This window comes from Motacilla alba, chromosome 3, assembly GCF_015832195.1.
Source record: "Motacilla alba alba isolate MOTALB_02 chromosome 3, Motacilla_alba_V1.0_pri, whole genome shotgun sequence".
NCBI classification, from domain to species: domain Eukaryota; kingdom Metazoa; phylum Chordata; class Aves; order Passeriformes; family Motacillidae; genus Motacilla; species Motacilla alba.
This window is the reverse complement of record NC_052018.1, coordinates 43,647,190-43,664,350: the sequence shown is the minus strand read 5'-3', so window position 1 is coordinate 43,664,350 and position 17,161 is coordinate 43,647,190. Positions and strand designations below refer to the sequence as shown.

The 17,161-nt window shown below is 36.7% G+C and overlaps 1 protein-coding gene across 1 annotated transcript in view; it reads left to right on the top strand.

Annotated features, from left to right (window-relative positions):
• The window catches only part of LOC119698760 (prolyl endopeptidase), a 96,879-nt gene that overhangs the window by 37,855 nt on the left and 41,863 nt on the right, over positions 1–17,161 (top strand). The window contains exons 8-10 of the mRNA XM_038131247.1: positions 119–310; positions 8,879–9,076; positions 12,608–12,711. Coding sequence (XP_037987175.1) covers positions 119–310; positions 8,879–9,076; positions 12,608–12,711 — 494 coding nt within the window. The remainder of the gene's footprint in view (positions 1–118; positions 311–8,878; positions 9,077–12,607; positions 12,712–17,161) is intronic.

The window sequence follows — 17,161 nt, the reverse complement described above, 5'->3', positions numbered from 1 at the left end:
TGCTTCTGGTCACTGCCATTGCTCAAGAAAGAGCCTACAGCAGTTGTCAGGAAGGCCTTGCCCTCAGGTATTGAAAGGTTTTATTTGAGGAATTGACATTCTGTGTTTGATCTTACAGGAATTCTTCAATGGGTGAAGCTGATAGATAACTTTGAGGCTGAGTACGAGTATGTCACCAATGAAGGAACAGTGTTCACTTTCAAGACAAACCGCCATTCTCCAAATTATCGGTTAATCAACATTGACTTCAGTGATCCTGAGGAATCCAAATGGAAAGTTCTCGTCCCTGAACATGAAAAAGATGTTCTAGGTAAGAGTTCATGTCAAGTTAAAGACATTAGGTTCTACTTTTTCCAAATTAAGTCATTAGTCTGTTGAATGATCTTTTACAGACCTTCTTGCTTTTTTCCTGTGTTTAAACTTTGGTTAGGATTTGCAATTTAAAAGACTTGCCGAGATACAAGCAATTCAGAACATCTCTTTTTCTCTCTCTCCAACGTCCTGTGTGGCCCTAGTGAAATTGCTTCATCTGTCCTTGTTTTAATTCGGTGTTTGTAGGAGATGAGGGGAAAGTATTTTCCTGCTTCATATCAGTGAAACAAATGTTTACTAGACAGTCAGGGATTACAACAAGAGGGACTTTGTAAGCAGAAAGAAGGGAAAGAGCAAATCTGGCAGTACTGCAGCATGCTTTGAACAGAATTGGTCAGAATTTGAGACAGGATTTCTTATGTTCCTGGAATAAGAGGAGTAGACAATGCTTAAAAGAAAAAAGAAGCCTCAGGAAAGTGTAAGGGCATGAAATTCTTCAAGTATAGAAGCAAGCTCAACGCATTAACGATTGGTTTTGATATAATTAAAATAAAGGTTTATTTTTTAATCCTATCATTTTGCAGAAAGTTCTGTGAAAGCTTAGAATTAGTTTCAGATAATACAGAAGAACCACCTTTGAGCTGTTTTTTGACAGATGCCTCATGTACATTTATGTAGTTTGCTCTCCATACAGTACAAGGTATAATTATGATTTATCTGACTAGCATAATTAGTTATTAAAAAATACTCTGAATTTTTTATTAATCAATTTTTATACAAATTCCTTCATGTTTGCTACTTTTCTAGTGAAGAGCTGCTTAGTAGAATGAGTAGAATTCTCTTTGTGTATCTGATTTCATATGTGCATATAGTGTACCTTCTGTCTTTCCTCACTGAGACAAACCTATTTTACTACATTTCAAAGTCATCTTAAGGCATTTGTCACTTAAATCTTTATTTCTGTCTGCAGTTCACAATGTGTCCTGTGTGATTTCTGCCTCAGCCTAGATGTCCCCAGTGTGATTTAAATGTTTATTCTAAACATATCCAGAATTGTAGTTGCAAATGGCTGGGGTCTAGAATATTGAAAGAATTTTAGTGAATAGAAATGTAGCAAATTAGAGTTTGGTGAGGCACAAATCTTATCTTAACATTGGGAACTATTTGAATCAGGAGCAACCTGCATCTTAAATGAAGTATGTTTCAAGTCCTAAGCAGAGAATTAGTAATGGATGTAAGTGAAAAATTGCTTCCAAGTCTTAATTTTGGTCATGTGCAAATTCACTGGCAGTGTGTTAAGCTATGCTTAAGTTATGAGGGACAGCACTTTATAAAGTGGGACCAAATTGAAAAATTGACTTGGACATGACTTGTGTGTAAACACAATGGGACAGAAACCTGTGACTGACATGAAATGTGGTTGCCATGTGTGGATTTACATGGAAAGTGGTCTAGGCAGCCAAAGGAGCTTTGACCAGTGGCTCTGTAAGCACTGATTATCTATTCCTTCCCAGTAAGATAAATGCCAGATCTGCTCTTCCCTGCAGTGTGGTATTTAGCTTAACTCCATTTTGGTTTCATTCTAAAAGTAAAGTCGTGATGAGTTCATTTTCATGCACAAACAAAAAAAAATTAATGCATGCAACATTCATTTAATGGCTTATACATGACAGCCTTGACAGTACAGCCTTAACAAAAACTGCACTAAAAAAGCTGAAAGCTCAGAAGAATGGGTTTGCTGAGGACCCTGGCCTTTAGACTGTAAACCCAACAGGCATTCAGCTCTTAAACACTTGAAAGCAAACATAATGTGTCCTATAAAACCATCAGGGTGACTTTCAGGAATATGTTGTGTGTCATTAATCTTTTACTGTAGTTGAATGTGAAGCCAGAACAGGCAATCATATGTCTACTTCTCTCTATAGCTTTTTGGAGCAATATGTAAAGAAATTGGATTGAACTAACAAATGAAAGAGTCTTCATAAGATGAGTTTTAAGTAGATCTCAATAAATCTATAGTAGATCTTACAGAAAAGTAAATTTAAATTCTTCAGTTTCTTCTTTATTACAGATACTTGCAGGTTAGTGTTGTATCCTTAGCACCAAGATATGGGAGTTTTATCATGTTCAGAAAGTTGTAGTCCTGAATAAATAAAAAACCTCACTCCTTCACTTGATGTAGCCAGCAAGCAAGCCAGTCTCCATGTCAGGCTCTTTTAATCATTACAAGTTTTGTTAAGGAAGACATAATTATAGCGGTGACAGTTAATAACTCATTCTTGAAAACCTTGGAGTCAAGTGACTTTGATTTGGGTGATAAAGAGATGACAGTGTAATGAAGCTCCTTCTGCAAAAGCTAAGACAGCAGTGATTCAGAGGGTAAATGAGTATTACTGCTTTTTACTTAGGTGTGGGAGTGAATTTAACAAGATATAATTTAGCTGTATTAGTATTTCTTCACAAGCATTATAATTAGTGGTACCCTAGGTCACAAATGTGTTTTATTGGGATGTATGGATCCTACTCTGGTCGGACCTACCTGGAAGACATAGCCTGTTCATTTCTATGTCTTAGCTTAGATTCAATTTCATAAAAGCTGCAGCTACAGAAATAGATTTAATTACAAATAATAAATTCATTATTAAGAATTAAGAATCTCTACCAGTGTCCATCACTGGCATAGAGAGATGTTTCACAAAGTATCGTTGTATTCTTAGAAAGATGCTACAGGTAATACAATCTAACCAAGAAATAAACACACATGCCTACATGATGGTGTGAATGTCATTTGATTTCCTCAATGTATTCTATAAGATAGACTTTTCTATTGGCTTTGACCCTTCTTTTTCAAGAACTGTTTATAAGTGAGATAATTTGGGAAATAAGGGGAAAAATCAAGCATATTCCTGCTGTGAAGTTGTACATGCACTTCATTTTACAGCTGTCAGCAGGGATTTTACACAGAGATGAGGTAAATGTAGATCTCTACACTGTGAGCTGAGGGGAAGAAATAAATGACAGCTATTTTAAAAGGAAATTGAAGAAGGCGCCTCAGAGTATATTGTAGGCTAATTTCCTTCCCTTTGGAGTTTGTTTATAAAGTGTTAGTTTTCATTTTCGGGGAGTCTGAAATAAAACCACAGGAGAGATTCACATCTGACATTCAACTTGTGCTTTAAATGACCACATAGCTGCAAGAAGCCTGCTGAATTGAAAGGCAACTATCACACTATAAATGCAGACTGACCATAACTGACCTGCAACCCTAATTCTAAGGCACAGGATAAACCTGCTGGGTTTAGAAGGTTAAATTATTTATTTTGAAAACTGTTACACCCCCCATTGCACCCAGAGCGCTCAGTACTGGTAGAGCAGGGTAACTGGAGAGCAGCAGTTAGTATCCAGCCCTTTCCTTGTGACAGTGAAAAGCAGAACAGATCTCCTGCGTAAGGAGAGCTCAGGAATGAGACAAATTCCTGAATGTATTGTAGATGAGGAGAGGATCTTGGAACAGTTCCTTGAATCTCAGTTGGCCATTTAACAAGCAGAGGCAAAGCTAGCAGTGCTCCCTGTACCTTGTACACATCTGCACACCTAAACTCAGTGCATGTAAAATGCTTCCCTCAGCTCCTAAATAGAAAATAGTCTTTTTCTTTATACCTTTAACCTGCCAGCTAATTCATAAATGTGTGGGAGATGGGGAGGTGAGTTACTGCAGCTGAAATTTGTGTTTTAGCACCGTAGTGAAGCCAGGAGGAAAAGTCTGGAAGGAGCACCAAATCCTTGACTTGTTGAAATTGGTTGAAGCTTTCCCATTAACTTTACCACGGCAGGCTGCCACTGAGGATGGGGTCTCCGTGAGAAGATACATGCTTTATATTGTGAGGGCTTGTCAACATTTACTTACACATTTCAGAATTGTTCATGTTTTATTCTGTAAATTGCTCATGCTTTACCTGCAAGTCTACTCATAAGTAGCCTTGAGTGATGGTTACAGGTCATTCTAGTTGAGATCAGCATTGGTACCTGTTAATCTGCAGAGACATCAAAGTTTATGTGGTCACAAAGGTCACTGTCTGTGATGACCAAAAAACCCACCATGACCTTCCAGATCGGTCTTGCAGCTACAGCTTTGGTGTCCATTGAAATACATTAATTATTCTTACTCAGCAATACATGCGTTGAGTGGACGGATAAGCACAGTGCACATCAAGTAGCTCAACAATTCCTGCTGAAGCTCTGTGGCTGCTTGGCTCCTCCAGCATGGTGTGTTCTCCATCAGCATTTCAGCCTGCATCTGTCAAAGCATATTTGTACATTCAGACACTTAACATGCTGTAGTTAGTGCTGCAGAAAGGAAAGGTCAAAACTCTTTTAAGTCTTTAAGGTTAGTGACACAGATGTTTAGTGTGAGGATTCAATCCCTTTTTGCACTGAAACTGTTTCAAAAAGTTGTTCATAGCAACATTGCAGGTGCCAAGTTAGCGGCTTTGTGACTAATGACAGCTGTCAAAATAAAAAAAAGAGTTTTTGGAAAGTAGCAGTATATGAATTTCTGGAAGGTTGAACTAGAAGTTCTCAACACAGTTGAGCTCAGTTTTCTAGGCCTTGTTAAGAATTGCATCTCCTCTTGCCCAAATTTAGCTATTGAAGAATTGTGTGTAACCTACTGTCCTCACCAAAGTGGTCACTGTACTCTTCCGAGAGAACTGGCCAGTACCAAGGATAACTCTTCACACTTGCTTTCACTACTAAGGACTGCCTCCAAGTGTGTTCATCTCTCTCTGATGCCTGAAGCAAGATGCTCAGGTTGGAGAAGGCAACCTCTTAGTGTTTATTGTGTATTAATACAAATCCTGTGTTTGATGAATGTTGGAAGTAATAAATTTAGGTGTATCCCAGAGAGTAACTGCTCTGTTCATTGATATTAGCTGAAAATAAATTGACCTATACATTGGAGAGGTTTCAGATAGTTGGCTTTTTAAAAAACATCACTGGTATATATGAAAGTGCTCAGCAAGCAATTCACAGTATCCCAGAATGAGGTATCCAAAATAAATGGTTCATTTGCACTCTAAAGGTGCTTATTTCTTCTCCCCATTTGTCTATAAAGGGTGCCTACAGCAATGGTGTCAGGCTTAGTTAGATAGGAGATTTGAAATCACAGAGTCTTAAAAGTTTCTAGGAGATACAGAGGCATGCAGGATGCATCCTTCGCTGCACAAGCAGAACCAAAAGATTGTCTGCTAATGCAACACGCCCAACAGTATCTGTGGTTCTCAGTGCTGAGCATGGGAATAACAGAGACTCAACTTAAAGCTTGCAGTCAGAAAATAGCTCTTGTTAATAATGCAGCATTGTTTTAGCTTACTGTGTATATAAGTGTTGGTTCTTAGTGTCTTCTTTTACTTCTGGTCTTTCAAGTCTGCTTCAATGTTTTGCTGTATTTTGATTTTTGCGTTTCTTTGTAGCTGCCATTACTGTAAGTTTTGGAGGCAGTTAGCAATGCACCAAACCCAGTTATAATACAGGTACTGTACACAGAAGCTGTGATCCTAAATTTCATGGAATGTTTTAAAAACATTTTGCATTGGCTTCTCATCTGTTATCTCCACCTGAGAGCATCTAATTTGTAAACCAAAGAGGTGATGGAGAGTTGATATTGCTGCTTCCTAGGCAAGTTCCTTACTAGCAGAAATCCCCACATAAGCCAGCAGCCTTTCTCCTGAGCAATTGAATCTTTCTAATAAAAAGAGTAATACCTCTTCATAAATATATAAGTCAAAGTAATAATGAACATCAGCTCTTAAAGAAAAAAATCCATTAAACTGAATTGTTTGATCAAATAATTAGTGAGGAATTAAAGCATCACCACAATGTAATTTTAAAATAAAGATACCTTAATTTTTCGAGGAAAAGCTATGTATTATATACATTTGAAGTTGACCCAAGAGTGTTTATAATCCATTTTGTGAAACTTTTTTCAAGAAATTTGAGAGTAAAACTGGACATTTTAATTATAGATGTTGTTAAGAATACCAGGGGAGTTAATGAGATTTCCTACTTATTGCAGAGGCAGTAATTCTGCATGCAAAAAAGCTGTGTTGCTGTTGGGATGCTAACCTTTTAAATTCTTATTTTGTATGAATTTCATAAACCACATAAAAATGTTGGAAAATTTGTGCAGTGACACTAAAAATTATTTTAATTACTACATATATTCTCCTTGTGTATACAGCCAAGTGTGATTCTCTATTTCAAAATATGTAATTGAATAGAACTATTAACTTACAACATTTATTATGTTCTCCAGCCTCACTTCAGAAATTTTAGCCACTCTAGAGCTAAAATTACACATCGATAACTAATTTATAAACAGTGTTATATTATGCTGTACCTTATTATTTCAGGTCATGGCTAAAATTTCAGTTAGTGTTCTCTGGGGCTTTGGTTAGAAAATTCCCGAATTTAGACTAGAAGCTCATGGGGGTGTTGGAAAGTTTGAGGGTAAAAAAAAAAAAAAAAAAAAAAAGGTGGTGTTTGGGAAGGGGGGAGTAGTAAAGCTTTATTTAGGTGTTTATGAAACATGATTTCACATGTCTAGAAAGACAAGTATTACATTTCACTGGTCCTTCAGAAACAAGCTAAAAGGATTTGAAAGTCTTTGAGCTCTAGGGGATCGTGAGAGACTTGAACTCTATATGAAAAGCATATATGATGCTTTCAGAATAACAAGTTTTGACCTTCAATTGACAAGTTTTGACCTTCAATTCCAAAAACTTGTTACCCTTAATGGCAGGGGCACAACATACAACTTGGAACTTTTACTCTGGAATTTGAATATGCAAAGATGCATTTATAAGAGTATCTTCTTTACAACTCTGTGTTTAAATTATTTGGTTTTATAGGACATTGAGGAAACTAGAAAAAGCTGTAAGATGTGAATAACAAAATAGCATAAAACTGAAATTCCATCAATTTTTTATGCTTATGCTCTGATATTTTTCCTCCAATGTTGTCACATTAAACTCTCCATCTCACAGTGCTACTTTGGCATTACAGTGTACCCCTATCTGTCCTACCTAAAATTTCTTGCTCATTTGGTTCCTCTCCTAATTGTTTGCTTCCAGCAGATAAAAAAAGCCGTTTTCCAACACTGGTATTTTGCCCGTGATTTAGATTTCCAGTCTGTGTTGTCAGAGAAGAAGTTGTGTATATGTAGTTGGAAGACAATAAGAATCACTCCTCATCTAGTCTTACAAACAAATAAAAATGTCCCACATTACCTCCTTCAGGATACTTTCTTTGATTTTTAACTTTGCTTGTATTTTGTCTTGCTTGTATTCAATTTGTGAATTAATGAGAAGTTAAAATATTTTTGTTGCAAAATAATTTCCTAAATGACAGAAATATTGAGCAAGATTAGGATGTTTTAATCTTTCTCTGGTCTGTATGAGTAAATAAGTAGACTTGCTACTAGAGATCTAAAGCCAATGACACAGGAGACAGGAGAGAATATGTTGCATTATATATTGTGGGTGAACTGAAGCCCCAAAAAGTTTCTACACTTTACAGACTATAGAGATGGAGACTGAAATAAGATAGTCAGTAGAACCACAGAGATTTTAGAAATGACAGCCCAGATATTTTATTTTAATTTGTTTTAATTTTTTTAAGTCAAATTGGATAATTGGCATGCCATGAAATAAAGGTTCACATATGTCTAGTAGTTATTCCAAGGAACAAACTCAGGATGGGAAAAGATCTGTAGAGCAGAAGCTGTCATTCCTGTGCACAGACACAGTGGGACTAGAACTAGGCCTGCCAGGAGAGACATAAAGGCAGTGAACCTCTGCAGAGGGATTTGTTCCTGGATCCCTTTGCTGGATTGAGTTCACTGTGCTGCATCCTGCTCCTATTACCTTACAGTCTCAAGAATGCTGTTCAGCAACATTAGCATCTTGAATAAGCACGTGGGCTTTTTTAGTGGCATGATGAGAATATCACCCCAGAATAACCCTTTTCTTACACCCAGTAGGGCTTGCTTGCAAGAACAGTCTCCTGATTACTTCAGCAATAGAACCAATACAAATAGTAACATCTAGGTTCTATACTCAATGTGCAATACGGGTCCATGTCTTTTTTCCTTATGAGTTTAGTTTGAGTATAAATCATAATGATTGTTTTGATTTTCATGACTTTAAGTATTGCTGGCAAATATAAATGTTTTGCTTGGGTTATGCATTGAAATATGTGATATTTAAGAGCAGTATTGATCTATAAATATCCTAAATGCATAAGCATATTGATTAAGCAATTCTTTATTTCTGTGTCTGCATAAATTAACTTTAAGCAGCATGGTTAATGCATTTCCAGAGAATGTCAGACTTTATTTTGGGTTCGTTTACAAAGATTTAAGAGTTAAAGGCAGTGTGTGTCAGAAATTTTGCTGCATGCATTTGGGTATGCTAAATGCATAGGATCAGAGTATGTCTGATTGTTTTCTTTCTTACTTTTTTAAATTGTATTTTCTGTGGCTTTGGTTTTTTGTTTCCATGTTGTGCAGAATGGGTTGCTTGTGTGAGGTCCAATTTCCTGGTTTTATGCTACCTGCATGATGTGAAGAATATCCTGCAGCTTCATGACCTAGCCACTGGTGCACATCTCAAGACGTTTCCCCTAGAAGTTGGTAGTATTGTGGGATATAGTGGCCAAAAGAAGGACACTGAAATATTCTACCAGTTTACTTCCTTTTTATCTCCAGGTAAGATTTTTTTTTTTTTGTCTCATGTTATTGTTCATTTTCCCAAGAACAGTGTCTTTCTCATTTTTTGTATTTTAGTAGTTATTTGGTATACAACTGCTTCCACCCATATTAGCAGTGATTGTGCACGTAAAAATGTATCAGTCTTTGATCCGTCAAGCCTAAATAATGTGCCTGCTAGTATTTGAGACACCTTCATTAAGACTTAAGAATGACTTGTACTGGAGATTAAATTGTAGCATTCTCACAGTTCTTGCTTCATACGCATAGATGGAAGGTGAAAACTTAAGTAAAAGATAATTGTTAATGTGTTTAATGTGATTTTTAATCACAATTTTAAAGAACATTAATAAAAGTCAAAGAAATTGTTCTCTGACAGTTTTATGATTCATTTATGCATAGCCTTATTTGGGCATCCTTACTGTCTGTCCTTACAGTATTTGGTGTTGTTGGATTGCTGTAGGAATTGTCTTTGTACAGTCCTGCAAAGCTGGAGCTGTCCAAAGCATTACATAATACAGATGTGGATAAATAGTAAATATTCTAGAATTTTGCATAGGAAGGGAGTTTCTACACAATTGTCAATCTAGTATATGACAAGAAAATGTATTTAGTGTTCATTCTTTTTTTTTTTTTTTTGGTGTATGGCCCAAAAAATCAATACCTAATACAACACAGGATTCAAATATGAAGGGGCAGATAGGTTTCAGCATCTTTATCTTCTTCCAAGGTTTTGTATCATAAGGGGATAAAAATGTTATTATAACATCTGACCTGTGTTTTTGCTTGTTTCAGTTTGAGCCCAGTAACATTACATTGCAAAATGCCTATAAAATACTTAAGATAAGTTTGCTGGTTTTGCTAGAATTTATGTCAAATTATGTCAAATTATCAAAAGATTATGTCAAATTATCAAAGTTAGGTTTCGGTCTTAGCAGATAAGAAGTGTGATAAATTGCCTATTGTCTTACTGTTTACATAAACAGAAATATGATCTATTTTCAGTTCTTCTTTTAAACAACATTCAGATTGTTGCAGCCATTGCAGCTGGAGAGTAGCTTGAGGACACTCTTGCAGTTATCTCTAACTTCATCCAGCCTGATGGTTCATAGTTGACTTTCCTGCATTGTGGGCCAGAAATCACCAGTTTTTCAGGCCTTCACCCTTTGTCTCAGCTGAGCCAGTAAGGTCTCTACAGCTGCTAAAAATGTGTATAGGAAGAGCCCAGATCTGTTTTAGCCTGTGGCTTTCCAGCTGGCCAGCAATAGCTGCTCTCACTGCCTGCTGGTTGCTTAGGCAGATTATTTTCTTCCTTTCATTCATTTTCCTTATCATCTACAAAGAATTCACTATGGCATAGCTCTGTTAACTGGGGCAGAGTGTCCTGGAATCTGGAAGAAAAAGGGGAGGTTAGAAATGTGTATAGGCTGTGTGAGGATAAGGAAAGAATGAGGAAAGCAGACCAGAGAGGTAATTTTTATTTTAGTTTGTGTGCAACCTCCATTCACCTCATCAGTGGAATATTCATACAAAAGGTATAGGGCTGATCTTTGGTTAACCTAGATATTTATACTTTACTATTGGAAATCAATATCATTTGCAACTATATTAGGTTAGACTGTTCTTTTTTTTTCTAATGAGAAACAAATTAACATACTCATGTTTAATACCTACAACAAAAGTAATAATAACCATATATGTGAAGTAATGAGTAAAGCAGTTCTAAACCCATATATGCTGACACCATAAAATAATTTCTGATATTTCTTGAAAAATATGGTTATCCCTGCAGTCCACTCTGGTCAGATGCTTAGGTGAGCACTCTGGTGTTTTGCATTTATTTTGTACCTGGGAAAACAGTTAAAAATATTACAACGGTTTTTTATATTAACTGCTGTGACACTAAAAAGACAACAGAACAAGAGATGGAGTAGCTGGTGTTGAATTGTGTGTTAGTGTAACATTAGGTTGATTTGCTCTGGAAATGCAGCCTGTGACTCTGCTTATTCTTCATCATGTGGTTTGCTATGATGTGGGAATTCTGCCTACTCTGTGTGCAGTGTTTGCCAGTACATTGCCCAGCTTGGGCAGCTGCCTGTGTGTCAAACAGCTGCTCTGCTGTTTGGACCTATTAACCTGATTAGGCTTGCTAGTCATTTTGTGATAAATAAAAAAAAAAAAATCACAGCAGACTAGAGTAGTCCTACTTTTAGTCCCCTGTTAATTCACTGTTATGGAAAAGCTTTATCAACTGCTAGAAATGTTAGTTTACATCTGCATTTGTTTACCAATCTCTGTCTTCCTGATCTTCCAGTCTATAAAACTAACTTTAAAAGAGGCAACTCCCTGGTATCAGATAAGTTTCCTCATTATTTCATGTTTTAGTCTGTATGAATTTTATAGTTATAATCTCTATAGAAAAGACTTCTATTTCCTGAATGTGAATACACACAATACATCAGGATTTCAATAAAGTCCTGTCCACCTTGGTTAACTTTATTACATTGAGGATCCCAGCAGAGTGCTTACTACCATACCTTTTAGTGTTCTTTTCCCTTATTTACATTCCAAATTTTGCAGGGACCAGCTTGTTGTCAAGGAGAAAAACAAAGAACAATTAACACTCAAGTTAGTGTATGTATCACATGTATCTGTAGTACAGGCATGAATATTAGGATTTTTTAGTATGTTAACCAGTGTGCAAACATGATAGTCATGTTGTATGACACATATTCAAATGTTATTAGGGTTGAATGACAGGAAATACATTTTATAGTTTAAATGCAAAATTGTTCTTGATTAATTACACATCTGTGTTGTGTCTAGATAGCTGCATTCCTTGTGATTCGACCTCTGCTGCAACCTAGAAGTTCTATACTATTTATAGACATAAGTTTTCTCATGGGCACAGTCCTTTGGAAATTATACATGCAACTCAAGTGAAGTTGGCTTCAAACTTGTAAGACCAAGATGTAAGAGAAGCTACTCAAGACCAGATTTTGTTCAGTTCCATAGGTAACCTGTGCTAGTCTGCCACAATTTCAAGTGGATGAAATTGCTCTTTCTATTATCTGGGCCATTTGAATTTTCATTTCAAATATTTTATCATAAGGAGAAAATTGTTGGCCTGAGTGAAATTCTTGATATATTTATTCTCAGTCTGGTGGATGTAAAAGGGAGTGTTTTAAATTTGACTTTACATTTCTTTCTTCTAACATTATTATTCTTAATAAGTCCTTTCTAACTTTACGTGAATTATTTTTTTCCCCTATTTTGCTTAAGCCCCCCGGCTTTTTGTGAGTGGTGAGAATTACTCTTTCTGTACAGAAAGCCTTTGCACCCTCCCTAGATGAAATGCATATTTGTAAATGTAAAATTGTATAATAAATGAAAAAATGTGTCCAAAACTACTGATTTTCACCCTGCTGAGTTACCTTTCCTATTCATGACTCCATCACAGTGCCTAAACTGGCTTCTTTTTAATGATGGATATACTAAGCTGACAAGCTTGCATTGTGTCCTGTATTTTAGGTATTATATATCACTGTGATCTGACCAAAGAGGAACTGGAGCCAAGAGTTTTCCGAGAAGTGACTGTTAAAGGATTTGATCCTTCAGTTTACCAGACAATTCAGGTAATAAACATGAACCCTTCTGCCTTGCTCTAATCACCTACGCAAGAGCTCAAGACAAAGCTATTGGTGAGGAGGCTTGCTTTAGAACTATGCTTTGGTTTTGAGCTGGATACTATTTTAGGTGCTCTAAAGGCTCAGACAAGTATCTCAGTGTAGTAGCGTGGAGACTCCTTTGGAGGTGCCTATTACACATAGTGAAGATGTATAAGAATTAGCTAAATTTAAGGTTTATAAAGTTAAGAGAAATTACTTCAGTGGGAAACAGTGTAAGCTACAGATTATATGGACCAAGTTCAGGAGAATGCAGGGTTCTTCATAGACAACTGCTTTTATCTCATAACAAGTATTGTTACTAAAAAGATTATACAAAATACACATTTTAAGTAGCAAATTATCTTTCCACGAAACACAGCTTGGGTAAGACCCTGATAAAGTACTATGCCCTGGTCAGGACTTTTAAGACGGATATGGAACTTGTAGTGAGAGTTCATGGAAATTTGTTGAAATGATAGAATCATTTAGGTTGAAAAAGACCTTTTAAGAGCAAATCCAACCATAAACCTAATATTGCCAAGTCCATCACTAAACATGTCACTAGGTGCCCATGTATTTGTCTTTTAAAAACATCCAGGGATAGTGATTGAACCACAATCATTAGGGGTCTAGAAAAGCATTCATTATATTGAGATGCTTAGCATATTTAAGACCTGCAATTTATAGAATAAATATTGGAGGGTGGATTCATTTTTTTATATGTAAGATGTTTCCATCTTCTGACTAAGAGTAAGAATGGAATAGAGGCTTTTTCTTTCTATAGACAAAGGCATAACAAAATCTAGTGCCAAAAGTGGAACTTAAATAAGCTTAGCCTGCAATAAGGCGAAATATGTAGAAGGTAAGCAACATAAAGCCATGTGACAGCATGTCTTGCAGTCTTCAAAAAGAGATTAGGTATTTCACTTATATCTTATTTTTAATTTTGCCTCTGACACATACACAAGGCACATTCTCTAAAAGCGTAAAGACAGTAGTATGTGTACATGAGGTGGTTGTAAACAGCCCCATCTGTTTGTCTCTGCATCTCCAGACAGAAATAAGAGTGTGGTAGAGAACAGTTTGCTGAAAATGTTCTCATGGAGAATGCATTTTTGCTGCTTCACTCAAATTCATTAAGGGCATTCCTCAGGATAACTTTAGGGCAGAGTGAGCTGGATCAGAAAAAGAAAACTGCATTCTCTTTAGGAAAGAATTGGTACAATTGTAATGCTGCCATCAAACCCAGAAGGATAATAATGAAACACTAATACCCGTGTAATTAAAAAGGGTATAGAAGAGGTTGCTGTAAATTAGAAATAATGTATTTTTCTAGTAAATCAAATTTTATAAAATAAATGTCTGGAAAAATAAAATCTTGTTTTACACTTAAATCAATTACGTGCTAAATTAAGGTAAAGTAGAACAGTAATACAAATAATTTCAAGGAGGAAGCATGCTGTTGCTATGCCCTTGGAAACCTTAACTTTGTAAAGCACTGGCAGAGATTCACTGCTAGGCTGTAATGTGGTGGAAGTCAGTATCACTGTTTCTGGTTTTCTCCTTACTCGGCTTCTGCTCAGTTCCAGTTCTAGGGAAGTGTGACCTGTGTAGTTGCACTGGCATCAGTGCTTATGAAGAGCACTCTTGGCTCACCAGTCATCCGGCTTTGCCGTATACCAACAAATGATCTCAGTATGGCAACCTCTTGGAAATTAGTTTTGGATATGTTTCATTCAGATCCATGGAGAAATCTTAGCTGAGCTGTGAAAAAGGCTCTTTGTCAAGGCCAGGGCTGGGACTACCTGCTCAAGTGTGTCGTAACTGAACCTGTCAGTGCTGCACAGGTCAGATGGACTCCAGTCTTTGTTTCCATTTGTGTGGTCCCATTTAGAGCCTTGATGGTGCTTCTGCTTGGAAGAGGGAAAGGGGGTGGAAGGATATCAAAGCAGGGTATAAAAGGCTGTCAACCTAAATGAATACCTAGCCATTTCAAAACACAGGCAGCATTGCAGGGAACTGTGAAAAAAAAATCTAAAATAAGAATGCAAAAAATTTACTGAAAATAGGCAAACCCTGATTATTATAGGAAAATGAGCAATGCTGCAGAATCTATTTAATAATTTTAATTTCCATCAGAATTATGAAGTAGTAAAGGATAATGTTGCTGACTGTCCTAATCCATGTCCTTAATGAAAGGCAGGTCTCCTGCCAAGGTTCTTTCTTTATTCTCATATCCCTGAAGAAATACCTATTAATACTAGCAATCTTCCCAGCTTTGCTGTGTAGCATATATGAAACTGTAATGAGTTGTTCTTTAAAAGTCTTTGAATGTAATAGGGTCAAGATTTGAACTGAAATGTAAGGTGTCATATATATGAAACCTGAATTAATGGCGATTGGAAAATTGCCACAGTGCCTGTTTTTTGGTCTTTCAAATCCAATCTACAGTATTTGGTAAATGTTGTGAACTGCAAGGGTAGACTAGTGATAAAGTTTACTATGCTAAGAAAATTTGCAATAGAGCTGCTGCTTTTTTTTGTACCTAGGGCTAAGATCTTATCCTTTGACAGCCCTAACTAAGAACAAATTAGCCAACTTGCACTGAAGGGAGAGCTGTTTCAACACACCTGAGTTTTGCACCAGGGTGGGAGCATGTTTGTAAGTTATTGGCTGCATGTGACACCCTGCAAGTACAGTTTAGTTTATTGTGCTGTAGCTTGTACTTATGTCCTTACCTTGAAAGACTCTGTGACCTTCATGAAAAAGTCAAACTGTTTAAAATGCTTGCCACACATCAAAAATTTATCCTGGCTGCTTTTGTTAAATGACACGTTAAGTTGTATTAATTACTCTTCCTCTGCCAAGCACTTTTTGAAATGTGTTTTTTCTTCCCTGCATACTTCCATCTATCACAATGACAGACTTTTTCAGGAAATAGCCTGGGATGGGCTTTACAGAAGGAAAAAACACTTTTACAGGAACTTAAAGACACCACTTGCCCTAAGATGTTTACTGTGTTAATAACTCAACTGTTGCTTTAAATGAAAGCATTTTATTTAAATAAAAGTATTTTATCTCTGCAAAGTTGCCAACTATGTTCATATATGCCTCCTCATGTTAGCACCTCACAGTGACACTTAATCATGGATAAACAGTCTTCTGGTGTGGCTCACAGCACACCTACTTTTAGGCTGATGTGTAGGCTTTTAAGTGTTAAAATTGCAACAATAAAAATGTTGATTGGCTCCTTTTACCATTCTTTGAATACCCTTCAGTACTTAAAATACTTTGAGATGAACCAAAAATAGATGTTGCTATTGACAGATGCACTTTGGATTAGCTCTCGCAAAAGGTGAAATTCATAACACAGCTTGGTTTTACAGCTTAGTTTGATTAAAAAAGCAGCTGCTGTTTAGATATTGCAGTACAGATGCAAGAAGCACAGGCTTTAAAAAAGATATATCTCTTTGTGCTGGAAGGAATTTCCGTCTTTCCTTTGCAAAAATTACTTTTGCAGGTGAAATAATTTTGAAGAGAATTTTATTCTTTTCTTGTTCACTTTCATTCCCATCACCAAGCCATTGCAGTACTGATTTCAAGTTATGAGGCATTGATAAGGAAAATTTGTCTACAGTCATTCTCATTCCAAGTGGAACTTTACACCATACAGTTTGGCACCGTGATTAATCTCTGCTTCAGGAAAATACAACACTGAGAGAAGATGAGTCAGGCTTGAGATTGACTGGCAGAGAAACTTGTGCACAGCACCTGCCCATGTTATTCCTGGATCTTGCTGTTGCTGGTGGTATCATTCCATGAGCATTCAATTCCCTCATTAATATAAAAATAACAGAGGAAAGCAGTGTCCTCTGAAAACTGTAGTAAGCTCAACCTGCTAAGCAATGCAAGAGCTGATACTATAATTATCTCTGGTTTTTTTCAGTGTGGTTATAGAAATGGTCTTAACATAGTTTTTTTTTTTTTCCCTTACCCACTATCATGGAATCAAAGAATGGTTTGAGTTGGAAGGGATTTCAAAGATCATCTAGTTCCAACCCCACTGCCATGGGCAGAGACATCTTCCACTAGACCAGGTTACTCAAAGTCCCGTCCATCCTGGCCTTGAAAACTTCCAAGGATCATGCATCCACATCTTCTCTGGACAACCTGTTCCAGTGTCTCACCACCCTCACAGTAAAGAATTTATTCATAATTTCTCATCTAGACTTTCCCTCCTGCAGTTTAGGCCCACTTCATTTTTTCTATTGCAATATGCCCTTGTAAAAAGTTCCTCTCCAGTTCTTTTATAGGTCCCTCTTAGGTACTGGAAAGCCACAATTAGGGTACCCCAGAGCCTTCTCCTGAGCAACCCTAACTTTCTCAGCCTGTCTTCATAGGAGGGATGCTCCAGCCC